Source organism: Miniopterus schreibersii (genome assembly GCF_964146895.1).
Source record: "Miniopterus schreibersii genome assembly, chromosome: 11".
NCBI classification, from domain to species: domain Eukaryota; kingdom Metazoa; phylum Chordata; class Mammalia; order Chiroptera; family Miniopteridae; genus Miniopterus; species Miniopterus schreibersii.
In genome coordinates this window covers 35,662,418-35,680,579 of record NC_138111.1, presented here as the reverse complement: position 1 = coordinate 35,680,579, position 18,162 = coordinate 35,662,418, and the positions used below count along the sequence as shown (strand labels likewise).

Here is an 18,162-nt window from a genome sequence, read left to right as displayed (position 1 = left end):
TCTCCTAGTCACTGTCAGTGTATTTGTGGAGAAGTAGCATGGCCCAGGAGTCAAGGAAAACAACTCAGGGCTTGGGTATTTACTGACACTTACTAGCTTGTGTCCTTAGGTAAATTACTTAACCTCTCTGTGCCTCAGTGTTCTCATCTTAAAATAGGGAAATAAATATCTATTCATAGAGTGGACATGAGAATTGACATAGTTAATATGTACAAAGTACCTAGCACAGATCCTGGCCCATAGTAAGCACCATGAAAGTGTTCATTAAATAGAATAAATTACTGAATAAGCACTTTCAGAACCTGTGCCTTAAAAACTCCAACTTTCTTTAGAATGTATACGCTAGTTCAAAATGCTCACACAAGAAGCCCCAAAACACATGCAGCTTTCAAGCATTTATTTCATACTTTGGGACTAAAACATATCTCACCCCTTTTAACACAGTCAGCTATCCATGTCTACATGTTTATAAAATATAGCTATTCAGATATACTTTGTGTTTTCAATGTTGGATGTTTTTGTTTAAAACAGCGTCTAAACATTCATCTTTCATTTTAAAATCAGCGTGGACTTTAACATTCAAGTTCTATTCAAATTCCGTCCTTTGAATTTAAGACCCAAAAGTAGGGTTGTGGCTGTTAAACTGGCTCTTTCAGCATAAGTATCGACTGAAAAGAACTATGTCAGCAAGTGGCAGCCTTAATTACCAGTTTGTTCAGCCACTACCACTTTGCTTGGCAGTTTGACTATTTATAAAAATAAAAGCTTCAGATGCGGTCCGACACAGCTCCCCAAGGCGACAGGAAAGCACAGCGGAGAGAGGGAGGGGCCGGCAGGGTCACGCCACAGCTGGCTTCTGTGGGACTGTGAATCAAGGCAAGCTTCTTACACATGAGCGTATCTCCGCAGGAAAAGGGCTGGGGCAGCTGGGGTGGGTGGAGTAGCTGGGGAGGAGCCCCTCATAGACAAGACTATGACTCTAAGACTTTCTTCTGTCTTGTGTTTGTGTATTTCAACCTCCAAGCTCAGACACCCAGACAACTATAGAAATTCGAAAGTATGACAAAAATACAATAGAAAACCCCTACTTAAAACATCATAAACCATAGAACAAGTAGTTTAGCCACTTCCTTTTTTTTTTTTTTTTAGCTTAAGGAGATAAAGCCTTCCTCTCTACAGCCCCCCATGGCTCAACGGCCATTCGTTGAATTAATTCAGTAATTTGATGAATTTCCTAATTATGTTCTGGTATGAATGACAGTGCTGGAATTAACATGGCTCTAAAAGTCATTTAATAATGGTATTTCAATATATATATATTTTTAGCAAAGTTCTTTTATTTATTTGTTTATTTTTATTGAATTTATATAAACTAACAAACAAAGTAGAGACAGACTGATGGCTGTCAGAGGGGAGGGGTGGGGGGCTGGGGGGAAAAGGCGAAGGGATTAAGCAAAAACAGCAACAACACCTTATAGACGGACAACAGTGCCGTGATTACCAGAGGGAAAGGGGAGTAGGGGGTGAGGAGGGCAGGAGAGGGTAAGGGGAGGCTAAGTAGTGATGGAAGGAGACTTGGCCTGGGGTGGTGAACCCACAATACAATAATAATATTTCTTTTTAAGCGATTTTAAGAAAATTTTTTCTTTAAGAAAAATTAAGAAAACTTTTATTTTTAAGAAGAATTTTTATAATATATCAAGGCACCAGCAGTGGCCAGTATTCTCTTACTTTCACATTCAATATGATAAAGTCAGAGAGTGCTATCCTGTAAAACAGAACAAACACGGTGCCATTTTTAAAAGCAAGTGCTTTGCATTTGTACGTATTTCCTTTTTTTATTTTAAGAACTTCAAGATTTATTTTTTTAACTGATTTTATTGGGGTGACATTGGTTAATAAAATTATACAGGTTTCAGGGGTGCAATTCTATAATACGTCATCTGTACATTGCATTGTGTGTTTACCACCCCAAATCAAGTCTCCTTCCAACATCATTTATCCCCATTTTACTCTCTTCTACCCTCCCCCTACCCTACCCTTACTGTTGTCTATGAGTTTGTTTGTTTCTCTGTGTTTTGAGTTTTTTTGCTTAATCCCTTCAACATTTTCACCCAGCCTTCCAACCCCTCTCCCCTCTGACAGCCATCAGTCTGTTCTCTGTACCTATGAGTCTGTTTCTATCTTGTTTGTTAGTTTATTTTGTTCATTAGATTCCATAACAAACCCTATTACATTAAACCAGAGAAAGAACTAAAATGAGATTGATGTTCACATTAGGAGTGTCTGTGTTCGATCCAGCAACTTTTTATTTCTCCCTTTTTATTCTTCTCTGAGATGGTGACACCTGATTAAGAACTGAATAAATAGAAGGAAACAGCCACATAAGAATCTGGGAGAAAGAACATTTCAGACAGTAGACCTTGTACAAAGAAATTGGTAAGCTTTGATTTCTCTGCTTCAAACTATATCTTCCAGATTAAATTCTTTTTCTCTGCAAACCCAGCCCCAATTTTTTTTTTATGACACAGCATGTGACAACCTTCCCTCAAACTCAGTGCCTAGCACAGGGTCTGGAATGGAGTAGGGGTTTAACAAAAGAGCAATGGCTACATGTGACCTTTGTCAAGCTCTAAACTGTCAATCACACCCCTGGACGGCTTGGCTCAGTGGTTAGAGCGTCAGCCCGTGGACTGAAGGGTCCCAGGTTCGATTTTGGCCAAGGGCACATACCATGGTTGCAGGCTTGATCCCCGGCCCCAGTTGGGGCTCCTGAGGGAGGCAACCAGTCGATGTGTCTGTCTGTCTCTCTCTCCCTTCCACTCTCTCTGAAAAGCAATGGAAAAAATATCCTCGGGTGAGGATTAAAAAGTAATAATAAAATAAACTGTCAATCACAGCCACCTATGAGTTAGAAGCTTCTAGAAATCACAGAAAAGAGCCACCAGCAACAAAATGAGAGGTTTGTCATTAATGCCACTTAGATAATCTTTCACTTTCCACAGAACTTTCGCCTTGCCAAGTTGGCAACTTACCATGCCCAGCGTACTCAAAAGAATCAGCTTCATCGGGGGTATCGAGTTCATCCACGTTGATATCGATTTCATCCGGACTGTCCAGGTTATCATCAGAGAGAACAGACCCTTCACTTTGGTCCAGAGAAAGATTGATATTTGGGGCTGTGAGCTTGATTCTCTGAGGATGAGTGTCATTAAGGTCCAGAGAATTAGGAGGTTCTAAAGAAGAAACAGAATAGCAACATCAGGTATTAGACCATACGCATGGCTGCCAACAGTGGGCATGGGTCCCAGTGGAAAAACATATTTATTTATTTAAATTATTATTTTTTTAAATTTGTTTATTGATTTCAGAGAGAAGAAGGGAGAGATAGAAACATCAATGATGAGAGAGAGTCATTGATCGGCTGCCTCTTGCATGTTCCCTACTGGGGATGGAGCCCGAAACCGGGCATGTGCCTTGATCAAGAATCAAACCACCATCTCCTAGATCACAGGCCAATGCTCAACCTCTGAGCCATGCCGGCCACGCTGGAAAAATGTTTTTAAAGCCCTTTCAGCAAAAACAGACTTGCTAAAAAAAAAATCCTTATATAGGATTTGGACCCCCCTTCCTGACCAGCATGCCTCAGGGCTGCTTTGTCACAGCTCCATCAGCCCTGGCCATGTAGAAATACGAAGTGGGAACCTTTGCTAAAAGGGCAGAAAACTAGTTTTTAGAATTGCCCTGTTCAGATTTGAGAACTTGAAACTGATATTGAATTTTTTATGGTACATATTGTATAAGAAAGTTCAGCTTACATGTCTGATACTGGCTCATACAGACTCTATTCCTATGGAATGGAGGGTAAGAACTTTATCTGCTGTGTTCACAGATATTTCTCAAATACTTCAGCTTCTGACAACTCTGTGTATGACGTGCAGTGACCTTTCTTTAGCTGGCATTCTTGCTTTCTTGCTTTCTTTTTAGTAAAACTGAGGTATCCTCCCAGATTATATATATATATTTATTAAGCAATCATTACCTCTCATGCCAATACTGTTTGTGATTGGTTCCCATACCTTAAGTGAGAGTCTTATGTTAAGGGTCATGGAAGTAGCTCCCACACTTTAATTGTAATGTGTATCTTGCCACTAATGTGCCATTCACTTAACAGAAGAGGAGCTGAAGAAGTAATTCTTAACCAAGTTGATCCCAACTAAACACTTCTAAAAAGAGAAATTTCAAGATTCTCTATCACAAAGTATTTTGAAGGCCATCTGGTATACCTCTCAATTCTGGAATTCAAATCTGGTCTTGACCTAAAGAAGTTAACACTGTTTCTTTGCCATTAAGATGTTCTGTATAGAACATCACCCAAACTATATTCCATGTAATGTTTTTATGTATTAGTTTAAAAAAGTTTCTGGTGACCAATAAGTTTGAAAAACAATGGATTCTCAGAGTGGTACTATCCAGAAGAAATTTTTGTAATAATAGAAATGTTAAGGAATTGAAATAAAGATAGTGCAACTGAAGAACTGAACTTTTCAAATTTATTTTAAACTTTACTTAATTTAAATAGCAACATGTGGCTAATTACTAGCATAAAGGATAACTATAACTTTAGTGACTTTATTATTCTAAAGTGCATTAGGAACCTGAAAGAGTGGAGTAGACATACAGTGGCTACCATGCTTACTTGGCCATAGGACACTTAAAAATAATTATCTCATGATGTCAGAGGGGTGGGGGTTGGGGGACAGGAAGAGATTAACCAAAGAACATATGTGCATCTATGCATAGCCCATGGACACAGACTATAGTATGGTGAAGGCCTGGGGTAGGGTGGGGGCTGGATGGAGGGGAGTAAAGGGAGGGGAATGGGGGACATCTGTAATACTGTCAACAATAAAAAATAATAAATTAAAAAAATAATTATGTCACAGGACTAGTATTTTGAAGAATTTACTTAAATACTTAGGAAAAAAAGAAAGAAATTGACTCCCTTCTTCCTACTCCATTTTAGGCATGGCTGATAAGGTCAGGATTCAGGATCTTGGTATGAACCTGAAGCTGGTACAGTGCAAATAAGTGTCCTTAGTACAGTGTTGAAGTCATGTAGACCGCAAAAGAAAATTTATAGTTCCTTTTTGAATATGCCTTGGGTTGTAAACCCTTAGAGTATAGGGTTTCTTTTCTGCTTGCTTTTTAATAATCAGATTACTGAGCCTTGATATCACATTTCTAATTTTAAACATTCTCACACAAGTATAAATTTGGTGAACTGAGATGTTAGTTAGAATTTGTTATGATGATATACAGTAGCCAGTTATCACAGGAAGTGAGAGCATTGACAGATAAGGCCATGACCCAGAATATAAAAGGTGGCCCGCACTAGTGAGCATCGACATTCAAGTCAGCTCTGAAATGAACCAAATTGAGCCTAACACCCTCTTCACACATATTTTTCCCCCTCTCTTCACAAGTTAGAAGCATAGGAAACGGTTCTCTCACTGAATAATGAAAATGTTTGAATATAGAATACCACTGAAGGAAATAAACAAATGCTCCTCTCACCAGGCCTCATGTCTGCAGCACTGGGGCTCAGCATTCCCTCCTTAAAGGGGATGTCCATTCCTACATCCTCTGACAGCGGTCTGAAAGAGAGCAAAGCAAAGAGTGTTCAAAGTTGTGTGGGGTTTAATTTTCTTTGAAAGGGAAACCCAGAGATTCCAGGATAACATTTTTAATTCACTTGGAATAAACCAAATACCATGGACACCAGTGTGACCCTGTGCATAAAGCATGTCACTCCTCCTGCCAGCTCACATAAGTAAACACACCCCAAGTAAAAAACTCAGACAGGAAAAGCAAATTATTAATAAAAGATACTTAAGAGGGTATCTAATATATATTTTTCAACAAGAAAGCAATATGTGTGCTTTGCAGTGAAGATAGACCTGATTTTGTACAGTTCTCTTCGTCTGTGTAAATTTGAGCATATTCCTTAGACAACTGTGGGCAGAGAAAAATATATTCTGCTGGCCTCACTTTCTTTATTTGTAAAATAAGATATACCACCTACCTCACTGAGCTGTTGAAAGATTAAGCAATGATGTAAAGTGCCTAAAATTCCTAAGAGGGCACCAACTAATGTCATTTTCCTTAATTCTTTAAAATTTAAAAATTCATTGTGGTTTATGTACTGGTGAAGATGGTACTAGTCACGAGTTACCATCTCTTCTCTCTAATCAATGCTGAGCCCGGGACCATTTATATTAGCCCACTTGGTAAGTAAGACAAGTGTAGGGGAACAGGGAAATACTGAGAAAAATTGTTACAAATTTATATGCTCTTGTAGGAAACTGACCACACTGTTCACAGTCGATTGCCCTTGACTTATTTTCATTTCCCATCCCTCATTCAGTGAATTCCCATTTATCATGTAATATATTTGCCCTCTTTGTGGCTTCCACATAATTTCATTCATCTAGAGTGAATCCTTGTGATATAGGCACTAATCTAAATTTAAACACGATAAATCTTAGTATTAAAGTTCTAAATGTAGCCCCTCCCTTTACCTTTATTGAGACTTCTCCCCACTACAGTCTGAGTCCACCAAACATTTGGAGTTTACTTATGTAGATGATCGAGCTCTCCAGGATCTAATTCAAAACCCTTATTGTCAATAACACTATGATGAAAACAAAATCCTACATCTCTAATGATAACTGCACTTCTTCATTTATTCAACAAATACGTATTACGCATCTGCTACGTGCTGAGGATATAGAGGAACAAAAGAGACCAGCCTCATTCTTGTGGTGGAGATGCGACAATGGGGTTTAAATAATGGTGACTATCACTAATAACTTAATGCTGTTTCCCAGCCCAAAGTAAAATGCCCATATCCATACTCATCAACCCCCAGACCCCCTTCAAAAACATAACCTCAGGGAGTGTCTTTCCCAGTACATTTGCTGTGGCTTCTACTCTGTATGTTCTCCAAAATGAATCCTGCACCCTAACACAAAGACAGGGAGCAAGAGATTGGTGTGTGAGTCAAAGGCAACAACGCATTGGCAGGAATAAGACAATCTGTGCCAGACACAGACACACCACACGGAGCAGCAGCAAACCAAACTGTTGGTAGAGGGGGAGTGCACTAGGCCCTAGTTCTGAAAGCCCTGGGACCCACAGGGATATATTAAAAAAAAAAAAAAAAGAGTAAATGGTTTGCATTTCTCCTTCCCAACCAGAGGGTAAATAGCTTAAATCACACTGAGAGATTGATAACAGAAATCCAATTAGTGCCATTTGCCAATCACACCTAAGGACAGAAAAATTAAGAATAAACCTCATTTTGGTACATCAGCATAAAGTTGATGAATATTCCATTGATCCATCCCTAAGGACTCCCCGAGACCCCCAGCCTTTAAAACCCCTGAAAATGAAGGCCCCAGCGCTCGCTCTTCCCGCCCGCCCCCCAGGGGAGACTCCCGCGCTGTCTCCTTCCCCTCTCCGAGCGGACCCCATGAGGCTTGCAACCAGGGGAGCAATGGGCATCTTGTCCTGGGCTTACCCCTGAACCTGTCTCCAAGGTTCTTTTCCCTCTCTGACTTCTCAGTGAACCAAAGCAGCCCAGCCTAGACGCTCCTGTTCTTCTGTGCCCTTCCTCATTTCACCGTCCTAAGTATATCTTTGCTTCGGTCAATAAATTCTTGCTTGCTTTTCTACACTTTGTCTCTTGATTGAAATCTTTTGCTCAGCAAGACAAGAACCGAGATCTCATCGTCTCCCAGGTAACATTTCCACTGTTAGTAATGATAAGCTGATTGACTCTCTAAGAAAATTAGCTATCTTTATGATTTAATGTAAATAAATAAATTAATTAAATTATTAAAAAACACACACAAGTGATTTACAGATCTCTTTCTTTAATCCATCTTTATGACTTTAAATGGTGATAATAAATACCTAACATCACAGTGACTGGAGAATATAATACATATAAAAGTACTCTGTAAATTATAAAGCATTGAGTAAGTTTAAGGTATTACTTCCTTCTATTTTTAACATAATAGCTGGATCAGTGATTTAACTGAAGTACATGTCATCATTGTACAAAACATAATTAAGGTTGCTGTAGTTTGGGTATTAACCCAGGTAAGGGAAAATTTCAGTACGGTACCAATCCCCACAGAGCTTGTAAGTGCCACTGGACATTAGTGAATAGAGCCTTTGTCTCTCAATACTCCTTTTCAACAGAGCAGAAACCCTGTCAAGAAGGTGCTATAAAGCCAGAGGTGATCAGGGGGTGATCAGAAGAGAGGCACTCTCACAGACTCATGGATATTGCAGAAGGGTGGGGACATTTTTAGGAAACCCCAGGGACAGAGAAGGAAGGCTGAACCCAAGTTGCACTGATTGTAAATACTCCAACCACATTCAAACATCAGGTCCATAAATATTTGTAGAAATGAAGTGCTCGAACAGAGCACTTGGTGATTGAACAGGATGGAATTTTACAATTGGTAATGGAAGCCTCTCGGGATCTGTTAGGTAACAAATCAGTCCAGTGTGAAGGGACGTATTTCCTTATCAAGCCACAGCAGCTACTTAATTTGGGGTTTTCTGTGTAGAGAATGGAGCCAGCTACCAGAGGCTGAGGGAGTTGTAAACACCCCAGTCTGACTCTACTCAGGCCAACCTCCCAAAGAGATGCTCAGCTCCACGTCTCCACCTAGAGGTCGGATCCAGAACCATTGTTTACTGAATGGGTTATAACCGTTAGAAACCAAGTATTTCATCAACTATTTCTGGGTCTCGGCCTTTGGGGTACAGGGTAAAACTGTACTGTCCTGCTCTCTTGTGAAATTGAGGTCACCACATGACTTGCTTTGACAAATGAAATGAGAGTGGGAGTGGCAGGTGTCACTCCTCCTCCGAAGAATTAGGAGCAAGTGCCTTGGATCTGAAGCCCCAACCAAAGTTCGTTGATATGTAAACAAGAAAGGAGTTTTTGTTGTGTTTTTCCCTGAGATGTTGAATTTCTTGTTACCACATCTTAATCTAGCCCATTCTGACTAGTACTGCTGGTCTTTATTGCTTGTTTTGAAGGGAATATCTGACTCATACTGTTATCCTATATCTGGATAACCCATTTCCCACAGTCTCAACCCAGGTTCAGGGTCATGGTGCACAGCTTCTCGACTGCATTGTTAAAGCACTAAAGACATTTTAAAAAGTGAGGACAAAAACTAGGAAGGGCATCAAGTGCTCTTAGTTATTCCATAAACATGAGTATTAATATATCAGCTTTATGGTTTTTTCATAGCCATCTAGCACTTACACATTTGCTTAATACTTTTTCTTTAAGTTGATTTATTTTAGTTAATTAGGATTATTTTGAAAGCAATGTTTATATCACTCGTGTTTATGGAAATTAGAATCACTCACCTAAAAAATAATCATATAAATTAAATATAATAAAAATAAAATAATGCTATTAAATTCAATGTAGAACACCCTGGGATCTCATTCTGAGACTTTCTCTCTTTGCTAAAAAGTGTCTGTCAGGGTATAATACCATTTACCATCATAAATACAAAGAAATTCTGTATAAGATAGAATGCCCAAAAAGTATTTAATACATTTCCAAATTTGAAAAAAAAAAACAAAAACAAAAACACACACACAAGAGAAATACCCAGATGCCAGAAATAAAGAGTTATTCTAAAAAGCTCATGAGAAGGTAGCCCACGGGTCTTTGGACTGGACATAGGCCTCAGGACCCCAAAGCAGAAGCGATCTCCAGGTACGAGAAGAAAAGCTTAGACCTGAACTTTCTAAATGAGGCCTTGAACCTTAAAGAACTGCCTCCATAATGAAAAGGGGGGAGAACAAACTCTATCCTTTGGTGTTGGAAAGCACAGTCCACCTGAAATCTTGGGTGGAAAATAAAAACATGAGAATCAGACACTAACGGTGTATCAAGCACGTCTCAATTTATATTACCTGAATGGTGCAGGAAACTCAAGTCAAGAAATTAAAATTAAAACTCATCTAGGACCACTGAAGGCCTAGACCCAGCCCTAGGATTCCAGAAGAATCAAATGATGACCACTTGGTAGTGCTACTTTTACAATCTAGAATTCACTGAAAATCTACTTAGAAGAAAAATAAAACCCTCAGAAAAATAAGCTCCTACCAAAATACAACCCCCCCTACAAAACCATAAACTACACTAGAAAAGAAATACTATGAGAGATTGCCAGCAGATGCAGTAAACAGAAGAATTAACAATAAAAGTCCTACAAAAACAATATGAAAGAGATTGTAATGATTAAAGAGTAATTTTTAAACCTTCATTGTGATAAGCAGTGAGATTTGGGGTGTTTGTCCTAGTAGGTAGTGTTACCCTGAAGAGTCATGATGCTTAAAGAAGGGATATCTGAGCATAATGATGCAGAAGCATTGACCATAAAGTGAAATAAAAAGATAAATCAGAAATACTAACCACAGGAAAGCAAGAATCAACAACATTAACGTCAAGTAAAAGAATGCATTTTAATGATAAGAAAGTTATTATTTTATGATAAAAAGACTAATTGAGAAGATGTAATAATCCAGAGCTAATATGCTTTTAACAACATAGCCTAAAAATAAATAAAACAAAAACCGAATATAAGTTATAAGGAGAAATGCATTCCATGGGAGAAAGTTTGAATATGCTTCTCAAAAATTTATAAATCAATCAGAAAAAATGCTTAAGAATATAGGAGATCTGAGCAGTGTAATGATAGAATTTGATTTAATGGACAGATTTGCACTCAAAAATACACAATTTTTTCAAACTCACAAAAACTGACTATATAGAATATCTCATGAAATACCAAAAGTCAGTATTACATGCAGCATGTTCTTGGACTTCTGGGCCATATATCTAAAAATCAATCATGAAAAGACAGTTTGAAAACTGGAAAACACACTTACAAGTAACTTAACAATAAAGCCCTATGTATCAAAACTTACAAAAGCAGCTTGAGAAATTTCTGGAGAAAAAGAAATACCTTAAATTCAGATATTAGAAAATAATGGACTGAATGAGCTAAGAGTTCAACTCAACACAGGATGCTGGAAAAACCATGCTCTTATATGAATCAATGTTATTTATACTAACGAACATGAATCATGAAGACCACCAAGCAGAGGAACGGTGACATAACAAGCATTCTCCAATTTGAGAACGGATCCCAAGCATATTAGTAGATTTTTATGTTTCTGGTACTTATGCTTCTTAAGAAAGAAGCTAGCATGCAGTGGCACGGCAGTCCCAACCCCATGGAGGGAAGGGCTGCAAACACAAAACGTCGGGACATAGTTAAATGCACCCTCCTGCCTTTAGACCAAGTGCAGAGGTACACACATTCTACATTTTACATCCTTCCAGCATTTTTTAATCTGGAGGGATGTGTTGTTGAAGGATTAGCCTTGCCTGAGCTCAGGTTCTTTTTCATAGGAAATGAGCAGTGAACCAAGACTTGGCATGCACACACACACACACACACACACACACACACACACACACACACAGAGCATTTCTAGATGGTAATGCTTCCTGACAGGCATGTACACCCAGCAGCCCTTTGGGGCAACTAATCATCCTTATGAGATTGGAAACTAAAAAAACACAACTCCATAGAAGTAGGGTAGCAGGTTAAAATGTTAATTGTTCTTTAGAAAAATACTGGATGGTTGTGCTGCTATATTTTGGGAAAATGATTACATAAAGAGAAAGTTCCTTTATGTCAGGGTTCCTAAAATTCTCTTGGCTTCCTTCTAGTCAAGTAAGATACACTGAGCTGATAAAGCTAATTTCTCTAGAAATGGAAATAAAGAGAAAAAAGAAAAAACAAACAAAACCTTCCATGAGGCACTTGCCTTCCTTTGTTAAGTACATAAATTATCCCTCTAAAGCCCAGTGGTTGGAGGATTGCCATTTCAGGATTCTTGTCTGATAAAGTAGGCTGCACAATTCAAAGTAAGAGTATGTGGCACTCTGTAAACCGTAGGGCACTTATCAAATTACTCAACTAGGAGGCAAGACTGGGTTTCACACTCGGCTTAATCAAGCTGTTACCAAGGGAAGGATGGGAGCTTAGGTCCCACAACAAACAGAAAGCTGGGGTTGAGCCCATGAAATGAGCCTTTGGCAACAATTAGCTACCCGGTTGAGCCTCACTCACCCTAGAACAGAAGTGCTGTGGCCCCTAGAAGTCAGCTGCTGAGGCAGATAAAGAAGGAGGTGACAGTAAGGAAAGCAGAAGACAGTAAACAAAAGGAAGCTGGGCACTGGGCACTCACCCACTTACTACATTCTCTGGGGATTTTTCAAAAACACATACCATAGCCATCTGTTCTCAGAGGAGAAAGACCCGATGCTGTCTCCTTACCCAGGGCTGGATTCTAAAAATCTGCAGGTGGCAAAAATCACTTGCAGTACAAATGACCCTTGGGTAAGTTCTTGAATTGCTCCCTGAACTGTAGCACATGCAGTTTTGTGTATAAAATTCTTTACAGGAAATCTTACGAACACTAACATTTGAGGACAGCGAACAGGAATAGAAGGAAAGCCTAAATACCGTTCAAACCATTCGCTTTTCAGATCATAATGAAATCCTTGGTTGTAAATGGGGGATGCATGGAGGGCAGGCACTCCCAATGCTTAGGATGCAGTGGAAACAACTAAAAACCTTTGGAACAAACACCTTATTTAGAGACGCGAAGACGCCCTGCTCTTCCTGAAAATGCTCCTCATTCTCACCACATATTGGAACCTGATTATCAAAATTCTCTACCAACAAATAATTTTTGATAATTTTCTGAGAAAACATAATTTAGAAATGTTATGTGACTCTTACAGATGTGATTTACAAAGAAGTAACTGCTATAAACTGAATAGGTAAAGTTGGCCCAGTGTAGATTCTGCTGTGCACCTCTCCCTTAGCAATACAAGCTCCTTAGGATAATCTTATGAGCAGGTAGGGGGGGCGAGGCTAAGCAGGGGTGAGGTTCTTAAGAACGGAGGGGAAGAGAAGTTTGTCTTCAAGACTGAAGATAAGCACTGCCCGTTGGGGACCCCTCTCTCTGTGACTGGAGCTTTGGTCTCTCCTCTCCCTCAAGAAACGTTTGCTTTCCCTTGAAAAAAAAGACTGAAGATAAGTCTTCAGTGCCAGGTAGAAGTCTCAGCACAGACCCCTGCCCCCCTGCCTGCCTCTCACTTCAGCAGCTCAGCGCCACCCGGAATTTCTCCTTGGTGCAGACCAGTCTGTAAAGGCCTCCATGCCCTACTCTCCTGCCCAAGGAAATATGCTCACAAGGGTTCCTCTCCCCTAACAGAGCAATGCAAATGGCTGCACCATTTAGATTTATTTTCTTCCCATAGTCACTAAAGAGCAAGGACAATCTGGCACCAGCACCAGAAATACGAAGAAAAGGCATCTACATAGATGCTCTTCCAGCTGCTGCTCAAGCAGTTATATCTGCTGACCCACAGGGCGCGGTGGAGCGCTTCAGTCTTTAACTTCTCTAGAGCTAGAGTCAGCACAGTTTTTCTAGAAAGGACCAGATACTAAATAAGTTAAGTTTTGCAGTCTCTGTCACACTACTCAACTCTGTTGTCCCACAAATTTAGCCATAAACAATATATAAATGAAAAAGTGTGGTTGTGTCCCAGTGAAACTTTAGGTACAAAAATAGGCGGTAGACTGGATTTGACTTGGGGCCCTACTTTGCTGACTCCTGCCCCAGATTAAAACAACTTGAATAAATTTTCATTTCTCAAAGTTGGATGTGTTTTGAAAATTGTGAAGTTTTAATATTATATGCAAGTGGCACCCCCAAATGTGGTTGTGTGAGTAAGTGTATAAGTTAACGATAGTTTAGGGCTGTATTTATCAAAATTTAAATGAGGTTAACACAGAATACTCACAGATATATACCAAAGATATATGTAAAATATGTTTACTGTAAAAAAAAACCACAACTTTTTTTTTGAGCAGTATTAATTTGATGATGATACAAACATGAAATAGTTTAAATTTTCTCTAATCACTTCTATCCCAACTGTGCTATGTTGACTCTCCCTTCCCCACTTCATGCTCTCTTGTCACTTTCAGTTATTAAAATCCAATTCAGTAAAAAACCACTAATTTCTCTGGCAGTTATAAAACAGTCACGGGGATGTAAAGTACAGCATAAGGAATACAGTCAATAATATTGTAATAACTGTACGGTGTCAGGTGGGTACTAGACTTATTGGGGTGATCGCTTTGTAAGTTATATAAATATCTAATCACTATGTTGTACACCTGAAACTAATATAATATTGTATCTATAATTTAAAAATAAAAATAAAATTAGAAAAAATAAAAAAGGTAAAAATAAATAAAGCTACTAATTTCTCATCTTAAAATCGTATCTCTTTCACTCTCCTCCTGGTGCTGGACAAAGTTGTACCTTAGAGAACTCAGGACAGGACGGGCTCTTCAATCCCTCCTCTTACTCCAGCATCTGAGATCTGAGAGAAGAGGCCAGGTGGGTGGGTGAAGTGGGGCTGGGGAGAAGCTGGACTGTTTTTTCATTCCTCTTCCCTGTCTGGACTTGGGGAGAGGGGTTGGTTCTCCCTAACCCTCTCCCGCTGTTCATCCTTGTATAAGTTCCTTGAGGGCCGTGGGGCGTCCCCAGGCCCTTTTCTCTGATCCAGGAGATCTGTCTTGACTCCCATCTTCAGCCTGCCTCGGGCCTTTTCACCTTGGTGGTGTATTAGTCTGCTAGGTCTGCCAGAACAAAGTACCACGGGCTATGTGGCTTAAACAACAGAGCTTTATTTCCTCACAGTTCTGGAAGCTAGAAGTCCGAGATCAGAGTGTCAGCAAAGTCTCTTCTGAGGTCTCCCTCCTTCTGAGGTCTCCCTCCTTCTGAGATCTCTCTCCTTCTGAGATCTCTCTCCTTCTGAGATCTCCCTCCTTGGTTTGTAGATGGCCATGTTCTCCCTGTGTCTTCACGTGGTCATTCTTCTGTTTCTGTGTCCTAATCTCTTCTTATAAGAATGCCATTCACATCAGATTAGGACCCTACCTTTAATGACCTCATTTTAACTTAATGACCTCATTAAAGGCCCTGTTTCCAAATACAGGGAGTTAGGACTTCCACCTCTGAATGGGGGGGGGGGGGGGGGCATAATTTAGCCCTTTACAGGTGGGGTACTTCAAAATGGCTCAAGTACACTACTGTCCAAGGGAGTCACTGCACTCACAGGACACCTGTGCCACCCTGCTCCACTGTACAGTGCAGTTCACCCCACTGCCTCCTTCTCTCACGTGCTTTTCATTGGCTCGGGCAGGGTCAGGACAGATCTACAAGTCCGCTGCCTTAGCAGACGTCCAACTGGGATTGAGATACTTAACTTGTGGAAGGTATTCTGCGTCTCTGCCTGTGACCCTCTTGGAACAACTGAGGACTTGGCTTTGGAGGGCCAGGAAGAGACTCTCCAGTATTCCTCACCGGCAATGACTCTTGATAACGCCTTCGCCGTCCTCCTCCCAGTCTTCTGCTCAGATAGGATAGGGTGATGGTTGAATTTAGCCAACTTGAGTCACTTTCTCAAAGGCTTTGGGAGAAGCATCTAAGTCAATTGTTGAAAACTTCTAGCCATTTCTCTTTGGGATACAGAGTACTATGTACTATTTTGCCTTCAGCCTTGGACCTAGTTATTTATTCATTGGCTACAAGAATTTTTCCACTCAAATCATTGTTTTTTACAAAAATAAAAGGAGTCCTCTAAATACTCATCAATAGGGGAGTAGTTAAATATAGCATGACCTTCATTATGGTATGTCAATGCAAAAAAAAATTCTAAATGTATTGACATGGAATGACATCTAAGATATATTTAAAAAATAAACCAAATTACAGGGTGGTATTTTAAAATGATATATCTATGCACATTTATACATAGTTTTAGGTATAAATAATATTTAGAAAGAATAGAAATATACTATTAAAAGTGTTTTCCTATATGGAATAGGCATGGGGAGATAGGAATTTTTATTTTTGTTCACTTACTTTTCTGTGTTGTTTCAATTTTTAAAACATAAGTATGTGCAACATTTAAAAATAAAGTGGTAATTTAAATATAATAAGATTCTACAAGAGTTTCTAGAAATCTTCACTTGGACAAATTCAAGTTAACATTAGAAAAAATTAAGTGCTTAGTAAGTAGTAATTTCAGCTGTTTATAAGTAGCAATATTATGCTGTCACATCTGACTGCCATATTATCAGGGCTCTTGAATGTTTTCCAAAATAAAGTGTAGGAAGCAGCAGGTGTAGCAAAGCACATGAGCTGAAATGTTAGCATCACCGGAGAAAGGCGGAGAAGCCCAGCCTTCGGTGAGCCCATCATGAAGGAGGTGCCACTACCCCTCTGGCCACGTGTCTATCATACTCGATCATCCTCACAAGTGTTTTTTGAAGGCCTGATCTTGGCAAGCAGTGGGGATATAGAAATAAATAAGACTCAGCCGCCACCTGCTCCTCATTGCTGCAATAGGTTGTTTTAAATTTATCCAATTGCACCCTTGTTTTTCCGTAAATGCATGCTTTTTTTGGTTCCTCTTTTCCAATAGCCTAGCCTTTTCACTTTGCTTCCTTTCACTGTTTCTTTGTTTTCTTAGATTCACTGCTTTCTGTTTTTCAGTTTTGGATTTTGTTTCTTTAAAAAAAAATTCTTCCTTTTTTTCACTTCTGAAAATTTCACTATTTTATTTATATTCTTTTTTTTTTTTTTAAAGAAAAAAACCCCTCCTTGATCCCATGCAGTATCTCTCTGACTCCAAAAGTCTTTATACTTTTGAAATTAGCAACGTTTTTTGATGGTATCCCTAGAGCATCCTTTTCTTTTTTCCTTTTTTTTCTTTTTTTTAATATATCTTTATTGATTTCAGAGAGAGGAAAGGAGAGGGAGAGAGAGAGATAGAAACATCAATGATGAGAGAGTCATTGATCCGCTGCCTCCTGCACGCCCCAGACTGGGGATCGAGCTGCAACCCAGGCATATGCCCTGACCGGGAATCGAACCCCGATCGCCTGGATCCTAGGTCAACACTCAACCGCTGAGCCCGGCCAGGCTCATTTTCTGTTTCCTGTTTCCCAGATGAAGAAAACGGGGCAGAGAATGGAAACTTTTCCGTTCGAATGGGCTGACTGTCAGATCCTAAAGGGCCAGCTGGCCCCATCCTCCTCAGAGAACCCCGGGGCCGAGAGTGCTGCCAGGCACCTAGGGAGCATTTGTGGAATAAATACATGATGAATGCTCCAGTGTTCCGTGCCTTTGGTAACACCATCCCATTTCTGTCTTTCCTTCCTAGTGGGCTAACTGTTCCTTGCTTTCCTTTAGCATCAAGTTCCTTTATCTTTTCATTCCCGCACAGTCACTGGCTGTGGTTTAAAACAGTCACCTCTCAGACCCCAGTGACCCCAGGAAGCGGCTATGGCGAGATATGACATATTTCTGGAATCCGCTCCCACAATCAGTTCCTTATATGCTCAGGCCTGTGACTGATTGGAACAGAAACAGAAACAGACACATGAAGAGGATTTGTACCTGAGAGTCCCAAACTATCCAGGTGGCGAAAGAAACACCAAAAGGGCACTTCCAGTCATTTGTTTAAGCTAGAGCTTCCCAAGCCTGTGGCCAGAGGAGAGGTTCCACGGATCTAGGCAAGAGAGCTCTGTGCCAAGTGAGTTTGGGAAACATTACACAGAGTGTTCCAGAAAAATGTATACACACTTTCACAGCTGATAGCTCAGTTTTGAAAATGAAATGTATTTTAATAAACAATGTCTTTATAATTATTCAAAGTGTGTGTATACATTTTTGGGGACACCCTATATATTATATCCTACTTTTGGGACTTTATAATGCACATGAACCTGTCATGGACTCTGAGATGTCCTATAGAAAATAAATGTTTGATTTTGTTTACCTCATTTTGAACAAGGAATCTTTTCTTCTTTCTTCTTTTCCTTTTTCTCTTTCTCCTTCCTTCCTTCCTTCCTTCCTTCCTTCCTTCCTTCCTTCCTTCCTTCCTTCCTTCCT

The 18,162-nt window shown here is 39.7% G+C and overlaps 1 protein-coding gene across 3 annotated transcripts in view; it reads right to left on the bottom strand.

Moving 5' to 3' along the window:
• PRUNE2 (prune homolog 2 with BCH domain) overlaps positions 1-18,162 on the bottom strand; it is a 203,657-nt gene that overhangs the window by 32,469 nt on the left and 153,026 nt on the right. For all 3 annotated transcript variants that reach the window (XM_081151686.1, XM_081151687.1, XM_081151688.1), the window contains 2 exons: positions 5,578-5,657; positions 3,036-3,236 (listed from right to left, as the gene is read on the bottom strand). In XM_081151686.1, the coding sequence (XP_081007812.1) occupies positions 3,036-3,236; positions 5,578-5,657 (281 nt within the window). The remainder of the gene's footprint in view (positions 1-3,035; positions 3,237-5,577; positions 5,658-18,162) is intronic.